General features: G+C 43.1%; 1 protein-coding gene across 4 annotated transcripts in view; it reads left to right on the top strand.

Annotated features, from left to right (window-relative positions):
- SMARCC1 (SWI/SNF related, matrix associated, actin dependent regulator of chromatin subfamily c member 1) overlaps nt 1-20,669 on the top strand; it is a 202,983-nt gene that overhangs the window by 172,032 nt on the left and 10,282 nt on the right. For all 4 annotated transcript variants that reach the window (XM_042929205.1, XM_042929204.1, XM_042929203.1 and 1 more), the window contains exon 26: nt 9,085-9,346. In XM_042929205.1, the coding sequence (XP_042785139.1) occupies nt 9,085-9,346 (262 nt within the window). The remainder of the gene's footprint in view (nt 1-9,084; nt 9,347-20,669) is intronic.

Raw genomic sequence — 20,669 nt, 5'->3', positions numbered from 1 at the left:
CTCTGGCAAATTCCTCATTCCAGTAACTATTACAAAACAGACCATTTTCATTTTGTCCTGAGATCAGCAGGTTTTCTGACCCTGAAGGATGGAGAGGCTGCTTCGGTAATTCTCTTACCCACCCCCTCCCATACCCACCCCCAGTTTCCTGACCTGTAAGCATCTCTCACATCATCGGCCCTCTCCTTCCCTAGGAGCTGCTGGCCACCCTGGTCTCACCTCTGTCACCCTCTGGGTACTAGCCACACCACACCACATGCAGGCTGCCCTCATGGCCTTGTTCTCTGTGCCCCCGTGTGCATTGTGCTCCTCTGCCAGCAAGGCCCTGATCCCCACTTCTGCATCCCTCAGCACTGCCCCTATGGGTGACTTGCCCACCCCATCTGCTGTCGTGGCAGCCTGATAGAGCACTTACACTGTGTGGTAGTTGCTGATTCGTGTGTCCGTCTCCCATTCCAGAGTATATGCCCTTTGAGAGAATTGATCGAGTGTCTTGGTAAACACAGAGTTGGCACATCATAGGCCCAGGTGTCAGCAAATATTGAATGACTGTACACCAGCATCAGTGTTGGAAGCTGGAGAAGTGGAAAGCTGCCCTTTGGTTTAATGGGGGAGGAACTCAAGAAAACCAATGATGATACAGTGTGTTCAGTGCCCCAGTGAGGGCAGAGAGGAGGCAGACCTGGAACATGGGGAGAGCAAGAGGGTGGCAGAGAATACTTCTCTGAGGTGAGCTGGAGCTGTGGGGAATGACTATTTGTGTTTATCTTACCCTCATAAGCTGTCTTTTTGTCATTTATGGATTTTTTTTAGTGGCCTTAGGGTAACAGGGGGTTATAACATAGTGGATTATTGGCACATGCAGGATCTCCATGATGATTGGGTCGTTCCCACTGACAACCAGATGCCTTTCTGTCCTTCATAAAACAGAACTGATGTATCAGCCTGGAAGATTGGCATGACTGGGCACTTACAGAACATTGTCCAGATTGTCAGGGTGCTCTTTTCTCAGCTCTAAGTCACTTTCTTTCAGAGGTTGTACCTGGGGATCCCCCATTCTTTTAAACCCCCAGTGAAATTGTCACCTAGATTAGAACTGCCCTCTGCCCCTTTCCAGTTCTCGCCACTGATTCTCAGACACCCACTGGCCCACTATAATGGCTGCACTTCTCTTGGACCTTCAGAACTCCCCTTGTCTGTGGATTTGTAATAATTATTGTCTCAAATTACATTGCACTGTATTTTTCTTACTTGAGTCTTGTCTTTGCTATTAAATTCTAATCAGAGCATATAAAACATTTTAGGCTAGTCTCTGAATAAAACAACAGAACTGAAAACGTTGGGACTGCATTTCTGCTGACTCTCTCCACCACACAGGGTTGTTGTGCTGAAAATCTTTGTGGTTGTCCTTCTCTCAATCAGCATTTGGAGCAGGAAAATTCTTAGTGTGGGACAGTCCCTAATCATTGCCACTCAGTGTCAGTAACACAGCTGTGTTATTTATTGCTGTGTGGAAAATGACCCCAGAGCTTATGACTGAAAACAGAAAACCAAGTCTTAACGTGGTTTCTGAGAGTTGGGAGGTAGGCAGCTTGGCTGGGTAGCTCAGGCTGGGACCCTATGAGGTTGTGGACTTCCTGAGTTTCCGCAGGGCCAGAGCTCACACTTCCCAACTGACTCCATGGTTGTTGGCAAGAACTTCAGCTCCTGCCACGTGTACTTTTCTATTCATGAAGGGGCTTCTCCAGAGTAAGTGACTACAAAGAACAAGAACATGAAAGAGCGCCCAGAATGGAAGCCACACTGTCTTTTGTAACCTAAACATGGAAGTCCCATCCCTTCGCTTCTGCTGTGTTCTCTCTGTTACACATACCAACTCTGGTTGAGGGGTAGACAGGGCTCGGGACGGGGGGAGGTGTAAACACTAGGAAGTAGGAATGTTGAGGCCAACTTGGAGGCTCGTCTCAGAACCAGGGAGTCCAATGAAATTCAAAATGTCTCCCATTCATGTCCTGCACAGTGAAGACAACCTCTTCTACAGCAAGCACTGCTATCCTGTCCTTCCCTGTGGGCAAGCAAAGCCATGGCTACTTTTCTACCTGTGATTTCCACACAGGACTGTGGCGAGCATCAGATGAGAGGAGCGTGGCGTGTGTCTGGTGCAGTGTCTGAGCACGCAGTAGGTGTCCAGTAAATGTTGATGTACCTCCTTTTCTTTAGGTACACCAGTACCCAGTTACTGTATATTAGATCCAAATATTTGTAAGCCTTTGTTAGCTTTCTAAACACATATTTGACAAATCACTGTGCTAAACCACTTTATATAGATTTTCTCATTTAATCTCTCAAAAACCGTATGAGGAAGCCATTAGCAGAAAATACTGATTGATTTGAATATCCCTGGACAAGTATCCACCAGTAATGCTAGATGGGAATGTAAGGCCAATTTTTGGTAACTCTTCTTACAGACCAAGAGACTTGGGCGTAGGGGATATTATGTTCCTCCAAACAGTTCGTAATGACAGAGCCAAGTGTCAAACCTGTGTTTGTTCAGTTCTGTGTTTTCATCTAGCACTTTATATCTATAAGGAAAAGAGTTATTCTCATCTCATTTTAACCAAAAGACTCTGAGATGTGCAAGGTTTTATCATCTCTCTATTATGGCTCAAGACAGTTGACACTGGAAGGTCCAGGTCAGCTAGGACCAGAGCCTTGAGCTCACTGCCTGGTGCTCCTCTCCGTACCACATTGCATCGTGTCACTTTAAGATGCATTTCTGCTCCTCTTTCTCTATAAGCGGTAGTCCCAGGATGTACTTTGTTTTCATTAAACATGTGGTTTTTTTATATAGCAATGGATTTCAAAAATCTGTTCTTAGGCTTTAAGAATCAGATAGGAACTTTTTTTCTCTAATGACTTAAAATCAGTGCTCTTGAGTCTTTAAGTATTTAGTAATTAAGGACAAAGATATAAAAGTTGTACATCTTTTATAGAAACTATGCATATAGCTATAATTAGAGTTCGGTAGATATTGTTGCAGCTGTCTCATGAATGCTAATATTGGAGGAAGGCAGTTATGAAATGTGCAGAGTCCGTCAAGGAAATGATGTGATCACAAATGTTGACTCTAGTTGAGGTGAGGAGGCTGAGCTGGTGCTGGGTTCACAACTCAGAGGATCTGCCCACCTAAGCGGCCTTCATGCCGGGAGAACAGCACACATGAGTCAGGAGAGCAGGTTTCAGACAGGGGCTTTGTTGAGGACTAGGGCCACCTGGGGAGACTTGGGAGCATGGGCCCTGTCTAAAGCCTGGTTCCCATTTGGATTAAAAACTAATAATGTGAGGCCAGTGAGAATGGATCTTTGAGCTGATCTAGTGGACTAAATGCTTTCTGAGTTTCTGCAGGTCATTTGGCTAGATATAGAAATTGAATACCTTCAGAAAAGAGGGACGTTGTGGGAATCCCAGACCCAGTCCTCAAGGAAGTTAGAGGGTGTCTTGCTAGACACAGAGACACCGCTTATTGCAAGGATGGAAATCCAGAGAGGAGGAGGCCATGGTTGGCTGAGATTATCAAGGAAACTTTCCTAGTGAAGGAGAGACTTAGCTATAAAAAAGACCTAAATCCAGAATGTGGAGAGAAGGGCATGATTACAGAGGAAACTGAAGAGTCCTCCTGCCCAGAGTTGATGGCTTTTGCCACATAGGTATTGGATTAAGGTCATTTGTTCATTCAACAGGTATTTATTGAGCACTTACTTTGTTCTAGGCATGTGTATGGTACTGGGGATGCAGTGGTGAACAAAACCCAACCAAACTCTTTGCCTTGGTAGAGTTTGAAATAATTAACGAAGGGTGTTAGAAGATGTTCTGTGCTGTGTGTGTATATATACATATAGCTGTATGTTACAGGCTAGATAGAGGCGATGGGGGAGGGGCAAAATAGACATTTCACTTTTTTTTTCTCTTAATTTCTAAGTTTATTTGTGACAAAAAGTGAGCAGGGAAAAGGCAGGGAAAGAGGAGAGATTTCACTTTTAAGTGGTGTCATCTGAGTAGGCCTTATTCAGAAACTGACAGGCATGTGCTGCTAAGGCCTACATATTGCGCAGAGGCTCTCAGGCAAGAGCATGTTTGGAACTAAGGAGTAGGTGCGTGGGCTAGAGCATAAATGAGGAGGAGGTGACAGGATAAAGTCAGGGATATGGTGACATAATCACAGAAATCCCTGTAAGCCATCCAGAGGCCTTTTGTTTTCCTCTGATTAAAGTGTGGAATAACTGTAGAGCCTATTTTATGCATTCCATAAAAATATGGAATAAATGCAGGGGGCTGGCATGATCTTCCTTACAGTTTAGCAGGGATCAGTGTACCTGCTCTGTTGTGGAGAGTAAATTAACAAAGTGGGAAGGTTCGAAAAGGGGAGACTGGTGAAGAGATTGTTAAAATAATCCACATGAGATGATGATGGCTTAGAGCAAGGCAGTGGCCATGAATGTGAAGAGAAATGGTCAAGTTATGGATAAATGTTAAAGGTTTCGCTAATAGGACATCATCACACATAGGATGTAGATTTAGGAAAGTTTGTTGTACTTGGTGACAAATTAAGGAAGAAAGAACAAAAAGCCAGAAAGTGAATTTTATCCTGCCCCAGGAGAAGTGTATGTAACTTTGTTTTCTGCAAATTTGGACTAATGCATCTCTACACAGCCGGCCATGTAATTGAATCGGTTGTTAGACATGCACCATTATGTTACGGGTAGTTTTATTTGAGATGAAGAAAGTTGTACTCAGTTGTGTAGGTTTTGTTCTGAATCAGAAAACAAGAGGCAGACACAGGGCAGCAAGACCGAAGACCTGTCATAATGAAGTGCCGGCTGCCCCTTTGTGTCTCGCCTCCAGAGACACACATGGAGGCAGCAGAACGCAATGGTGGAGTTCTCTTTTCCACGGGTGTAAGAAGGAATGAATATGTCTGTCTTGGACTTGGTTTTTCGTTAGTGGATGTCTGGTTACTGACCCCAAACGTTTCAAAGGAAGGCATGATTATTTACTTAGTTCTGAGCCCAAGTAGTGAGAGGTTTTAGGTCTCAGCTGATATTGCCGTTCTGGGCAGTGTAGATGGGCTTTACGCTCCCCCCCCCCTCCCCCCTTCCTCCCCACTGTGTGCATGTGAAGTTGGGAGAAGAGCTTTGTGTGAGCTTTGGCTGCTGCACTTTGCAGCTGTGTCTGCGTTTGGTGTCTGGGTGCAGAAGAGTGCTCTGCTGTGTTCAGATTCCGCTTGGAATTGGCTGTTTTCTGTATACACAGTGTAGGAGTGAAGGGGGAGAGGAGGGCAGAGTTTGAATGTGGAGGAGGAGCGTGTGTCTTCAGAGCAGGGCTACTGTGTGGGGTTCCCTACAGCCAGATTGGAGCCACGAAAGAAAATGGACAGATTCATTAACATTCTGTTTACTAGCTGTTGGGACTTTATCCATAGTCCTAGGAAATGGAAAATAGAGGAGAAAATCAAGCTATCTGTAACATGTAATTTGGCTGCTTTTACTGTTTTGGTTTTTTATTTTTTTATTTTAGTGGTTTGTTTTTTAACAAAAATATTTGTGATGAAAAAACTTTCAGTAAAGAAAGAAATGAATTAAAAAGTCTCTCTTACCCTCAATTTCATTTCTAGGAATAATCACTTAATTTGTTCGGTGTTCTCTGTAACATTTTCAGTGTGTATATAAAGTGTGTGCACATGAACACAAAGTTTTTTTTGTAATATAATTGGGATTATGTAATAAATATTGTAGCTTCTTTTTTTTTTTTTTTAATTACGCGTATCGCAGACAGTTGTACATTATGGGGTGCTGGGTGGCTCAGTCAGTTAAGCGTCCCAACTCTTGATTTCAGTCCAGGTCATGATCTCACAGTTCGTGGGTTCAAGCCCCGCATTGGGCTCTGTCCTGATGGCACGGTGCCTGCTTGAGATTCTCTCTCTGCTCATACTGTCTCTCTCTCAAAATAAATAAATAAACTTTAAGACAGACAAACAAACAAAAACCAGAACTTTAATTACTGTCCTTGGTAGGCACACATACATAGTTTTATAGAATAGATTCCCAGATGTAGAATCACTGGCTGCATGCATTTAAAATTTGCTCTGTGCTGTCTAACTCTCCTCAAAAACTGCCATTTACATTGTTTCGGATTGCCAAAAAGTGAATTCAGTCTTTAGTCCAATTGAGTAACAGCAAAGTACCCACAACGAGGAGGTACTTATTTCTTCTGCGTGATGAAGCCACGATGTGTCCATGAGCTGTGCTCCGTATGCCGCAGAGCAGAGACAGCCCTCTGGGAGCCAAGTTGGTAGCTCTCTGTCCGGACGTTTCTCTCACCCCAGAGGACCTGTTCAGCCCACACTGGAGCTTTAGTTTAAGCTGGGTTCTCTTTCAGGGGTGTGTGTGCTTGTGTGTGCACGTGTGTGTTTAATCACTTAATCTATTTTAATTCTTCTAATTACTTTCTTTTAATTACCTTCCATGTTTTGAAATGACAAGTGAAGCTCTGGAAAAATTAGTATAATTAAGGTTAGTAACCGTTGTAGATACGGAAAATGGGGCAAGTTTTTCTTTCCGAGGTTAATACCTTGAGACTAAGGTCAGCTCTCAAAGAAGGACTGGCTTAGTTTAAAAAGAAAACCAGTGAGATAGGCAACACAGGGACCAAAATTTCCCTTCAGAGACACAAAATCTCTTGTAGTAACAGTTTAGCTTCTTTATAAAGCAGATCTTGACCTAAATTCTGTAGTTTTTACATAACTGCAGGACTTCAGCCAAGCCATCCAGACCATTAGTGGCTCGACCAGAACATAGATAGAGGTCCTTTTCTGGCAACCTCTTATGTCTAACCTTGGCAAAGTCCTAAATTTCCTAGAAGGAATGGTTAGGAGAAAACAAATCCTAGGGCCTATAGCCGGAATTTCTAGATCCCTTTTTTATCAGACTGCCTTTTACTCCTTGATTACATGTTCTCTTCTTGCAGAGCTGGACTTCCAGAGGACTCTTGGTTTTTACAGCTTGGAATTCCCTGCTTGTTAGGCAAACAGGGAGGAGGCGGACTGGACCAGGCTTTAGCCTCTTCAGGTCACCCTTCCTAGAAAATGAGGCTAGCGTGTTGGCTCCCTGCCACACTCCCTCCTGATAGCCCTCAACCACTCACAAGATTATTTTAGTTCAGAAGATCTTCTCCCTAGGGAGACTCTCTGCAAGCCAGCTAACCAGTGGGACATAGGCTTTACCGTCTATTCTCTCCCATTTTTCTTCCCCCTCATCTGGTCATGCCTGTTCTCTTCACCCTGTACCTGTGGCCTGTCCTCCTGCACCCCATCTGTCCATGGACACTCCCTAGTTACTACTCCTGATGACCAGTAATACTTCTCGCTTGGGGCCACATGGTCTTCTCCTCAGGCAGCTCTCTGCTAACAGCCCATATTCTTAAGCTAATTCTCATGCGTATTCCAACCCCTTTTTCCTAATGACAGTATACAGTATTTATTTGCAGAACTGAAAGCTAAAATGTTACATATTTTTAATCTATTAAATGCCTTGGAATAGTGCTATCCAACACAAATACAGTGTGAACCATATATGTCGTTTAAAATTTTCTAGTAGCCACATTAATAAAAGGTGAAATTATGTTTATTTCATCTAGTACATACAAAATATTATTTGAATATGTAATCAGCATGAAAAATCAATTGCTTTCCATACTAAGACCTCGGACTTCAGTGTGTTTGATATTTACAACACATAACACTTCAGATTAGCCACATTTCAAGTGCTCAGGAGCCATTTGTGGCTTATGGCTGCTGTGTTAGAAAAAGCTCAAAAGTCTCCCAGTGACTCACGTCTTAACATTGAAAATGGTGGGATCGAACATTATTGGAAGGAAATAGATCCGTTAACCCTCCTTAAAATCTTTACACTTCTTCGAGAAATCTGGATTTTTATTTTTTTTCATGTTCAAGTTGATTTTCTTTTTCAGGCCTGAATCAAATCAATTTTGATAGCATATGAGGTGTGCTTCATCCTCTGAACTACTGTCAGGCATATGGTTTCTGGATTTCCTGGCATGTATAATTGCTTATTTCTCTTTATTTTAACTTGGGTCCCAGAAAGATTATCTTGAGTATTGAAATGCTTACATTCTTTAAACCAAGATTCATGCACATCTTTATTTAGGCATCTGAGATATTCTGTGAATGTGTCACCCAGTATAATTTTGGGTACTTGAAAGCTAAGATTTGCAGTGGCACTGTCAAAGCTCCACAGAGAAAAGTGTGTATATTTGCAGCTAAGGCCACATCCACTATCCAGAGGATTTAACTCTGTGTCATGTTCTAAAATAGTAACCAGGAGCATCTGGGCTGCTCTGGCAGTTGAGCATTCGACTTTGGCTCGGGTCGTGGTCTCACGGCTAGTGAGTTTGAGGCCCGTGTCAGGCTCTGTGCTGACAGCCCAGAGCCTGAAGCCTGCTTTGGGTTTTGTGTCTCCCTCTATCTCTGCCTCTTCCCCTACTCATGCTCTGTCTCTCTTTTTCTCAAAAATAAATAAAACGTTAAAAAAAAAAAAAAATAGTAACCAAAAGATCATGTCCAGAAGAGAGCACCTGGGAAAGTTGTGTGGACTTGAAATTTTAGCAGGTGAGGGGACTGTTAAAAGGACAGGAGAGGCTTGTTTTACCTGGAGAATATTAAAGCAGTCATGGAAACTATTTTTACATTATCTGAAGGCCTGCCAAACAAAGGATTACATGTATACTGGGTGGGCCCAGAGAACAGTTAACCTCACTGGGTGAAGGTTGTAAAGAAAGGCAGACCTTGTACATAACACAAAGACCTTGATCTTGTTAACAAGTGTCCAAGTGGAAATCTGCTACTCAAGAAATAATGCCTTTTCTCACTGTAGATGGTGCAGGAGGTGAGGTGGCTATGTACTGTGATGCGGTATAGGGAATTCAGGCATCAGGTAGGTATCCTATGTGTCATCCATTCCTGAGAACCTCTCATGGTGTCATTTCTCTTTCCTTTCTTTTTCTTAACAGTTAGAACAACAGAGGCAGCAGTTGCTTACTGAACGCCAGAACTTCCACATGGAACAGCTGAAATACGCTGAATTGCGAGCCCGACAGCAAATGGAACAGCAGCAGCATGGGCAGAACCCTCAGCAGGCACACCAGCACTCAGGAGGACCTGGCCTGGCACCACTCGGAGCAGCGGGGCACCCCGGCATGATGCCTCATCAGCAGCCTCCTCCCTACCCTCTCATGCACCACCAGATGCCACCACCTCATCCACCCCAGCCAGGTGAGAGGCACACTCTGCTCACAGACAAGACTGGGTCATCCCTGTGGCATAGCATGAAAGGAGCTAACCTTTCAAGACGTGAACTGTGACTGGCATGTTCATTGTCATCCGGGTCATGGTAGGCAAATGAAATCTGGTTGTATAGCCACCACCACATAATGCCTGCCATGTTCTGTTCCTGATGTGATGCCTTTCCTTGGTCAGTCTCTTAGTGGCCGACAGATCCCATAGTTCCTTAAAAATTCATCCTTGGATTATCTACATTTTTTTTTTTTAACTTACAGGTTAAACTTACAAGTCTAACTAAAGATAGACACACACAAAAAGCATAGTGCCATGAATTCTTATGACCCAGCTTCAATACCCATCACCTTTTGTGCCATTTTAAACTTTTTGTTATAGGAATCTTCTATCATAGACAAAAGTAGAGAGAATAGTATAATAATCCTCCCTGCATAGCTGTTGTACAGCCTCCGTTATCAATATTTTATCTGTTTCTCCTCGCTTTGGGGCAAGAAATAGACTTCAGAATGTATCTCTAACCAATGGAAATCTTACTCTTTAACATAACTATCATGACACCCGGTGAAAGTAACCATAACTCTTAGTACCATTAGCTGAATGTCTTTGGATGCTTCATTTGTTGGAATCAGGGTTCAAATAAGGTCCACACATTGTATTTGTTCTCTTAAAACTGTTTTAATGTGGTAACAGTTCACCTCTCCTCCTTTTTTTTTTTCAAATGTCATTCAAGTATTGAAGAAACTAGGGTTTTGACCGTGCCTGCATGTCCCCTTTAGGTGCGTAGTGCCGTTTTGTATGTTCTTCTCCCCACTTCTCTCTCAACACCTCTCCCGTAATCCAGAGGCTTGCTCTGAATGTTTTACCAGGTTCAGGTTCACTTTTTGGGAGCTGGCAGTTTTACTGTAATTTTGGTTGTCTCTCTTGGTGACAGTAGGGTTGGTTAGTAGTTCTGGTGTTGTTAGGCTGGTCGATGCATTCCCCATCAGACTTCACCAAAGATTTTACCTGCCTTTGAGAATTGCTTTGTAGATCCGCTATTTAAACCATCAGGTGTTGCAAAATGGTGAGATGTCTAAGTTGATTATTCCTTCTGCATTTATTTCTATGTCTTCTTCATTTATTAGCAGTGATTCTTTAACTTAAAAAAAATTTTTTTGTGGTCAATCATTTAGTTATCCTGAAAATGAGTCCTTACAGGAAAGACTGAGTAAATTCTTCATCTTTTCTCTTTATCGGTTACATGGATAATGAGTTACTAACCACTGCCGCCTGCACCAAAGGTGACAATAAGGGGTTTTTCCCCCCCTGTTGTGTGTATATGTTTTTAGTATTGTGAATTTACATATTTTTGTGTATTTTATGTGTTTTAATCTATTATGGACATTATTCTTGTTGATGCTCAGATTGTTCTGTCTTTAGCTGACGGGAGCCCTTTCAAGTTGGCAACTACTTGCCACCTTTTGACCACCTTGAAAGTTGATCTCACAGTCCTTTTAAACTTACCTACCCAAAACTACCTACCCACATCTTGAAAACCTAAAATGTACCTTTAATTTCAGCTTTTCTTCGTGCTCCCTCCTCCCCCAACATTTCTTCCCTCTGCGGAGAGCAGTGCATATGGGTGTGTGCCGTATGTCACTTTGCTCAAGTAACAGTCGTCCTGGAGGGTTTTCGTAATTACCCTACAGCAGCGGGCCAGGTGTCTAGCAGAGCCCAGGCTTGTGCTTCTTGGGGTGGGATGCAAATTCTTTGGCCAAAGCATGTAGAAATGAACTAAGGTAACGGAAAGTGACCCTTGGAAGCCAAAGAAGGTCCCAACATGACTAATAACAGCCTGACTTCCTCAGATGACAAATTTTCTAAATCTGCTCACGGAAATAACCAGGCATGTTTGCCTGAGGAAGCCATGACTGAAAAAAACTATGATCTCGCAACTTGTATTATCAACATGGATCTTTTAATTCACAACCCAAAACATGTTTTAGGTATTAGTTTTTATTGGCTTTACCCCAGACTGGGGCTAGGTTGACTTCAGTTGGGAGGCCTTCATTTCACACACACGATTCTTAAACGTTCCCTGTGGAATTTATAACCCACCATCAGACTTGCCACTTGATCTACATGATATTTGTGGATGTAGTCTTTGGGGTCTGCCCTGCTCACAACATAGGATCCTTCTCCCTCAGTCTTTCTGTCTGCTTGAGCAGATCTTAAATTCTCTGTATGAGATCTAATTTTCTTCAAAGTTAAACTTTCAGAAGATACAAATGCTTAACAGAATGAAGACCACAAAGTGATTTTTTAGAAACAATAGTTATTTTTAAAATTTTGTTCCTAAAGCTACTGGGTTAAAAGTTCACTGTGGCTACTTGGTCTCGATTCTGGCTGGTGTTAAGTGGCATCATCCGCAGTAACTGTTCACCGAGGACTCCTAAAGGGCTCTAACATCTGCGTCTAGCTCATAAAAGATGGGAAGAGAGATGCTGCCTTCTTCCCTAAATTCACGCCCTGGTGAGGACAAATGTTTGCATGCAAGGCCTGTCACCTGTATTGTTTTCGCTCACTTCACAGTTCAGGAACTGTGCATGCATGGTGAGGACCACGTGACCTTGCATGGTGGAGCCGGGATTTGTGCTGGGCTCCATCTGATTCCAGAGTGACCCCACGATGCTGCCCCGTGACAGCACTAAGAGGGGGCTTACAGCAGATTCAGATACAGCTATTTCTCTTCGGGAGACCATGCCAAAGGAACTAGAGTTCATAAAAATAGCCTTTAGAATAGAAATAGGGCGTTTTCTCTTTTTACTTTCTCACAGAAATAAGCTTTTCTTCAGTGAATTTTAAAGAAAAGGATCATTGCATGTATGTGGAGACTGGTTTTTTAAAAATCTGTCATGAGATCATCTTTTTTCTTACAATTTTTTATTGAAATAGAATGTACCTATGAAGAAAAAGGTACAAATCATGAGTATTTAGTGAGTTTTAACAAAGAGAATATGCCTGTGTGACCAATACCCGGAAGCCCCCATGATACTCCTCTCAGTCTTCTTTCCTCCAGGACCAACAACTGTCCTGATTCCTACCAGCACAGACTAGTTGGGCTGGTTGTGAGTATTATCTAGAGGGAATCACACAGTGAGTTTTGCTTCTGTCTGGTGTTCGTTCTTACAGATGGTAAGTGTTGCTCTGAACATATGATAAACATAGGTATACATTTCTGTTGTGTGTGCCCCAGAGTACCTAGAATGGGTCATAGGATATGTGTATGTTCATATTAGTAGATGCTGCCAGTAGTGTTCCAAAACGGTTCTGCCAGTTTACACGCTAGCAGTGTGTGAGAGAGTTGTAACAGCTCAACATAATTGTGTTGTGGGAGTGTTCTGGAGTTCAAATGTAAAATTAAACCAAGTGTGTTCAAGAGTAAAATTAAGAACAATAAATTGAACCCACTAGTTAAAAGTTGCCTTCATATCACCAGTTCAGAAAAAGCTGGTTGTAACAGGTGAGTCTGGTACACCATATACTAGCAATCCGCTAAAGGGGCCTTCAAAACAGGGCAGGTAAGGAAGTGGGTAGTGTTTTAGGTGAAGTTCAGCTTCAGTCTGATTTGCTACAGGTGTCAGTTAACTCTGAGCTCGGTCCTTCCAACTATTGTTTCCCAAGTTCTAGAAAAGTTTACACGCCACAGCATTTATTTTAGGAGCTGAGGATAATTATCCAGGTCAGTCAGTTGGCTAGCTTTTAGTATTTGGCCAGAATTTACAGTCTGAAGGAAGGGGAAATCAGCCTCTGAAAAACCAGCAAGGTTGGAGAAGTGGTGAAAAGGTCAAGACAGATTTATCACTGGGTGGTTAATTTGTCCAACCTTCTGACTTAGAGTTGGTATAATTATGGAGATAAATCCCTCATAATCTTTTCTCCGCAAAACTGTCTGTCAGTGGTAGAGCCCGTAAAAATAGTGGCTCAGTCTCATGAATCTGCCAGGCTGTCAGATGCATGGGCCTGGTCCCCAAAGTGGCTGGTATAAACCCATACCTGCATATATTGCATTTAGTTTGAACCTCTGAAGTTTTCCTCTACTACCCCTTAATTCATTCAGATCCTTAGAATTTTGTATAGAAAGAAAGTACTGTCTTCATGCTGTCCTTGCTCTTCCTTGGATCTTAATTATTTGGAAATAACTTAGGAGCTCCAGCTGTGTGTGTGTTTTGTTCCTGTTTCTGACAGAGGGTCCCAAGTTGGTCTGTTCCCTACCAAACAAAAAGGCAAAGGAAGTATCTGTAGTAGTGTGTTTCTGGTGTACAGTGGGCAAATGGAAGCTGGAGGTGGCCCCAGCCATCTTTGTACATCCTTTAGGTTTTGCTAATCTGATAAAATACACACCACTGCATTTCATCTTTTCATTTAAATTGGAAAACTGTGATTTCATGAAGAGATTTCTAAATTAAAGCCTTACTAGTACTCCCTGTGAAACTACAATCCCAGATGGCACAAGTTGAACAGTCATGATAGCAACAAGTTTTTGAGCAGGTACATAGTATCCTTTGACCAGGGTATAGTGACAGCACATGGGGAACCAGGAGAGTGGCCTGGGTAGTGACTGCTGCTTCCTGAGGTGTTCTTGATTGTGCTACTTACCTGAGCCAAGAGGGCACCTCTGACTGTGTGGATCTCCTTTATTTTTTTTTTTAACTTATTTATTTAAATTGAAGTTCGTTAACATACAGTGTAATACTCACTTCAGGAGTAGAACCCAATGATTCATCACTTACATGTAACACCCAATGCTCATCCCAACAGGTGCTCTCCCTGATGCCCATCACCCATCTAGCCCATCCTCTCACCCACTTCCCTCCAGCAACCCTCGGTTTCTCCTCTGTATGTAAGAGTCTCTTAAGGTTTGCCTCTCTCTCCATTTTTATCTTATTTTTCCTTCCCTTCCCCTATGTTCATCTGTTTTGTTTCTCAGATTCCATATACGAGTGAAATCATATTTGTCTTTGACCTCTTTCGCCTAGCGTAATACACTCTAGTTCCATCCACATTGTTGCAAATGGCAAGATTTCATTCTTTTTGATTGCCGAGTAATATTCCGTGTGTGTGTGTGTGTGTGTGTGTGTGTGTGTGTGTGTGTGTGTGTGTGCGCCTATGCCTGTCCATTCATCAGTCGATGGACATTTGGGCTCCTTCCATAATTTGGCTATTGTTGATAGCACTGCTATAAACATTGGGGTGCATGTACCCTTTCAAATCAGCATTTTTTTATACTTTGGATAAATACCTAGTAGAGCAATTGCTGGGTCATAGGGAAGTTCTATTATTTTTTAATTTTTTGAGGAACCTCCATACTGTTTTCCAGATTACATTGCCACTAGTTTGCACTCCCACCAACGGTGCAAGAGGGTTCTCCTCTTTCTGCATCCTCACCAACATCTGTTGTTTCCTGAGTTGTTACTTTTAGCTATTAGGACAGATGTGTGGTGCTATCTCATCGTGGTTTTGATTTGTATTTCCCTGATGGTGAGTGATGTTGAGCATCTTTTCATGTATCTGTTTTCCATCTGGATGTCTTCTTTGGAAAAGTGTCTATTCACGTCTTCTGCCCATTTCTTCACTGGATTATTTGTTTTTTGGTTGTTGAGTTTGATAAGTTCTTTATAGATTTTTGGATATTAACCCTTCATCTAATATGTCATTTGCAAATATCTTCTCCCATTCCATCAGTTGCCTTTTAGTCTTGTTGATTGTTTCCTTCACTGTGCAGAAGCTTTTTATCTTGATGAGGTCCCAGTAGTTCATTTTTGCTTTTGTTTCCCTTGCCTCCACAGACATGTCTAGTAAGAAATTGCCGTGGCTAAAGTCAAAGAGGTTACGATTTTGATGGTTTCCTGTCTCACATTTAGGTCTTTCATCCTTTTTTTTTTTTTTTTTTGGTATGGTCTAAGAGAGTGTGCCAATTTCATTTTTCTGCATGTTGCTATCCAGTTTCCCCAGCATCATTTGCTGAAGAGACCATCTTTTTTCATTGGATATTCTTTCCTGCTTTGTCAAAGATTAGTTGGCCATATAGCTGTGGTCCATTTCTGAGTTCTGTACTCTTTTCTGTTCATCTGTGTGTCTGTGTGCCAGTACCATACTGACTTTGTGATGATTATGGCTTTGTAATACAGCTTTAAGTCTGGAATTATGATGCCTCCAGCTTTGGTTTTCTTTTTCAACATTACTTGAGCTATTCAGGGTCTTTTCTAATTCCATATAAATTTTATAATTGTTTGTTCTAGCTCTGTGAAGAATGCTGGTGTTACTTTGATAGGGATTGCACTGAAGGTGTAGATTGCTTTGGGTAGTAGAGGCATTTTAACAATGTTTGTTCTTCTGATCCATGAACATGAAATGTCTTTTTATTTCTTTGTGGCTTCTTTAACTTTTTTAAAAAATTTATTTATTTACTTTAAGAGGGAGAGCACGAGCAGGGGAGGAGCAGAGAGAAGAGACGAGAATCCCAAGCAGACTCTGTGCGGATAGTACAGAGCCAATATGGGGCTCAAACCCACGAACTGTAAGATCATGACCTGAGCCAAAATAAAGAGTTGCACGCTCAACTGACAGAGCCATCCATGCAGGTGCCCCTTCTTCAATTTCTTTCATTTCTTCAGTTTCGTTCTATAGTTTGCAGCGTACAGATCTTTTATCTCTTTGGTAAGGTTTATTCCTATGTATCTTACAGTTTTTGGTGCAGTCATAAATGGGATCGATTCCTTGATTTCTCCTGCTGCTGCTTCATTATTCGTGTATAGAAATGCAACCAATTTCTGTATGTTGATTTTATATCCTGAGATTTTGCTGTATTCATGTATAAGTTCTAGTAGTTTTTTAATGTTTATTTAATTTTGAGAGAGACAGAATGCAAGTGGGTTAGGGGCAGAGAGAGAGAGAGGGAGACACAGAATCCAAAGCAGGCTCCAGGCGCTGAGCGGTCAGCACAGAGCCCGACGCGGGGCTCGAACTCACGGACTGTGAGATCATGACCTGAGCTGAAGTCGGACACTCAACCGACTGAGCCACCCATGCGCCCCAGTTCTAATAGTTTTTTGGTGGAGTCTTTTGGGTTTTCCAAGTAGAGTATCATGTCATTTGTGAAGAGTGAAAATTTGACTTCTTCCTTGCCAATTTGTATGGCTTTTATTACTTTCTGTTGTCTGATTGCGAAGCTAGGACTTCCAGTACTATGTTGAAGAACAGTGGTGAGTGGACTGTCCTGTCATGTTCCTGTGAAAGTCTCTTTTAAATTTTTTTTTTTAATGTTTATTTGAGAGAGACAGAGACAGAATGCAAGTGGCTTAGGGGCAGAGAGAGAGGAAGACACAGAATCCAAAGCAGGCTCCAGGCTCCGAGCTGTCAGCACAGAGCCCGATGCGGGGCTCGAACCCACGAGCTGTGAGATCATGACCTGAGCTGAAGTTGGATGCTCAACCGACTGAGCCACCCAGGCGCCCCAAGTGAAGGTCTCTTTTAATGTAAAGTGGTCAGTACTCCCAAGGGCTTCAGCGTATTCTTTTTTTTTTTTTTAATGTTTCTTAATTTTTTTTTTTTTTTTTTTTTTTTTTTTTTTTTTTTTTTTTTTTTTTTTAACGTTTATTCATTTTTGGGACAGAGAGAGACAGAGCATGAACAGGGGAGGGGCAGAGAGAGAGGGAGACACAGAATCTGAAACAGGCTCCAGGCTCTGAGCCATCAGCCCAGAGCCCGACGCGGGGCTCAAACTCACAGACTGCGAGATCATGACCTGAGCTGAAGTCGGATGCCCAACCGACTGAGCCACCCAGGCGCCCCTAATGTTTCTTAATTTTTGAGAGAGAGACAGACAGAGCAGGGGAGGCACAGAGAGAGAGAGGGAGACACAGAATCCAAGCAGGCTCCAGGCTCTGAGCTGTCAGCATCAGGCACAATGCAGGGCTCAGACCCATGGACCTTGAGATCATGAGCTGAAGTTGGATGCTTAACCAGCTGAGCCACCCCGGTGCCCCAGGCCTCGGCCCATTCTTAAAGGAGCATGACGTATCAGTGAGTTGAGTCGAAAGGAAACGACAAAAATATAGTTCATAGGTGTGGTGTAAGCTCTGCCCTCCTTTCCCCTGGGCATTTATAGTAAATGAAGCACTCTGGAATTTTCATGGATCTGGAATGAGCTGCCTGCATTGAGGAAGCCTCTGTGTGTGAAAAGGAAAAGGACACACTGGCTTAAATACCTTTATGGTTTCCTCATGGTTAACAGTAGAAGAATTTTTAGAAGTGCCTTAAAAAACCAGAATAGGAATTGGTCTGAATTGATGAGAACTCAGATATGGTATAGATGATGTTTTAATGATAAGACTAGAATTAGTAAAATGTTGGTTGTTTAAGGAAATTTCCACCAAGGCATTAGTCACTTGACTTTTAAACCCCCAGGTTAGACTCACGTACACAACCCTACCTGTGAGAAACGGTGCTTAGGAAAGGATTCCAACCAGTCATCCCTTCCCAGCCCACCCCCTGAACTCCCAGTCCCACACCAAAAAGGAGAAAGGAATGGCTCATCACATTGGCCAAGTTTTTAGTATCTGCTGGGCCTTCGGTCCTGCTTGCGTCACGTGGATAACAAGGATCCTGAGCCACTTTCCGGAGTAGCAGGTTCCCCTTACAAAGAGAACAGTGAGGACCCAGTCTTCAACAAAGAATGTCTGTTGCAGGCGCCCCCGCCCCCCCCCCCCCCCCCCCCCCGGAAGCTCTGCAGAAGGAGGAGTCCCCTAGGAGCCTGGGCTTCCCCTCACTTGGCCCCGATTGTGTTATTTCCGTTCTCCGGGGCACTCAGCCAGTGGATGTGTTGTGGACAGTTAGAAACGGAGCAATGAAATGTGTTCAAGATTGGAAATTCACGAGTTTCCTTTCCTAGTTTCATGTTCTTCTGCCACCTGCCTCTCCCATCCCCAAAAATAAAAATCCTTAAATATTCCACCAGGCATGTTGGGTATCATGCTTTAGTAAAAGAGCTAATAAACCTGAGAGAGTGTGAGGGATTTTTCCACTAGGCTAAACCTAATTTTAGCAAACCTTTCCATTTTTCAGGCTTTGGATGCCTGCTGTTTTTGGGGTGTGTGTGTGTGTGTGTGTGTGTGTGTGTGTGTGTGTGTGTGTTCTAGAGCTTGTATGTAGGTCAAACTCCCACCAGTTTTTGCTTTGATGCTGCTGTCTTAAAGCCTCATGTCGTCTGTCTCTCTCACCTCCCTCTCTACCAGGGAAGGAGATACCTGATTTTTTTTTTTTTTTTCCTGGAAGACACATACAAGTGCACCCTTTTTTGCTTCATAAGGTCTACTCCTGTGCATTTCACGTTCATGTGGGCCAGATCTCTTCCTGTTTAGTAAGAGGTCATGAAAGTACTTTCAGACATTGTCATCCTTCTAAAAGTGATAAGAGCTTTGTCAGACACCAGAAAGAACACAGGAATGTTTAGATTTCAAGAGGACAGAGTTTGTATTTCGAGAAATTGATTCTGTTCTTTTACCAGTCCTCTTAAATTCTGCCCCATTTCAAATTTTATGTTAGAAAACATCTTTTCCAAGAAGAGAGCTACTCCATCAAGGTAAGATAGTGTAGGTGTTAAGGAAAAGAGAACGAGCCTTGGGAGCAGACAGACCTGAGTTTGAATCTTCTCTGTCTCTGTTCTTGGGATTTGGGGCCAAATTACATAGTCTCTCTGAGACTTCATTTCCTTATCTTGAAACTGGGCTCTTTCTGTCTTCCAGTCTGCCTGACAGCCCAGAAATTTCAATGAGATAACTGTCATTGCCTGGCAAATGGTAGACCCTGACTGAGAATGACATCCTTGTCTCCCGCTATCTGTTCCCTAAATGCATTGCCCTAGATGCACCCACACCGTGAGTTGTATAGCGTGACAGCAGTAACCTCTGGATGGATATTGACTGCTCTTCATGCCCCTTCCTTTCCTGAGAAGTGTTTGTCTGCCTAAGTAGAAGTCAACTATTTTTCCTCTGATACTTCCTGTCTGCTGCCACCTCTCTCAAGGAGCTACTGTTCTCTTGTACCCTGTACATCTGTGTCTCAGTGGCTTTCTTGCCCTGCTATGACAGGAAGGTAGGAAAACTTTGGTTTTCAGAAGGCTTCAGGATTTAGATCAAGAAAAAGAAGGTTTTTTTGCAGCCATTGGGTTTATGCCCTGGGAAAACCCTAAAGCTGCCCTATCACAGCTTGTTGCCGTAAAGAAATAGGGAAATAGGTAAACAGGCCACTGCCACTGAGCACCTAGCTTCGGAAATGGCACCACTGGGCCCTGATGGCAAGAGCCTGCAGCCCTAGCTCAGTGCATGTTGGGTAGGCATCACCTCATGGGTCTGTGTCAATCTGTAGTCGATTCTCCTCTTTCCCAGATTGTTTCCTGAATAGCTTGTTTCCCTGCTGGAATTCCCACACCGAGCTGCTGGTTGGAGAATTGTTTCTCTCTGGAGCTGGGTGTGGGTCAGACAACTGACCCATTGGTTTAGTAGCAGCAAGGATTGCATCACACAGTCTGCTGGACAAAGGATGGATCCCCTCCTCCAGACCCTCATCCACAGGGTGCACTGCAGTACAGACACCATCTCTGGAGCCACAACACCCAAGTCAGATCTGGGCTCTCCTGTTTACACACTTTATGACATTGGCGAGTGACTCAGTCTTTATGTCTTCCCCTTTCACAAACTTGGTGACTTAAAACAACAGACATGTGTTGCCTCCGTTCTAAGAGCTAGAAGTTCATAATCTAGGAAGGCTTGCTCTCTTCAGGGGTCTTAGGGGATAGTCTCTTCCTTGCCTCTTCCAGCTTCTGATGGCTGGTGGCATTCCCTGGCTTGTGGCCATGTGTCTCTTATAAGGACACTTGTCATTGGATTTAGGACCCACCAAGATAATCCAGGGTGATCTTCTCATCTCAGGACCTTTAACTTAATCCCATTTGCAAAGATGGCTGCATTTACAGGTTCCAGGTGTTGGAACATGTCCATATCTGTTTGGGGGTCACCAGCCAGCCCACTGCAGGGGGCCAAAATGTGTTTGTTAAATTAAAAACTTACTGCAGGGGGCACCTGGGTGGCTCAGTCAGTTAAGCAGCCGACTTTGGCTCAGGTCATGATCTCCGTGAGTTCGAGCCCCGCATTGGGCTCTGTGCTCAGAGCCTGGAGCCTGTTTCAGATTCTGTGTTTCCCTCTCTCTGACCCTCCCCCGTTCATGCTCTGTCTCTCTTTGTCTCAAAAATAAATAAAGT

Source organism: Panthera leo, chromosome A2 (genome assembly GCF_018350215.1).
Source record: "Panthera leo isolate Ple1 chromosome A2, P.leo_Ple1_pat1.1, whole genome shotgun sequence".
In the NCBI taxonomy this organism is placed as follows: Eukaryota; Metazoa; Chordata; class Mammalia; order Carnivora; family Felidae; genus Panthera; species Panthera leo.
This window is presented reverse-complemented; position numbering and strand designations above follow the sequence as displayed.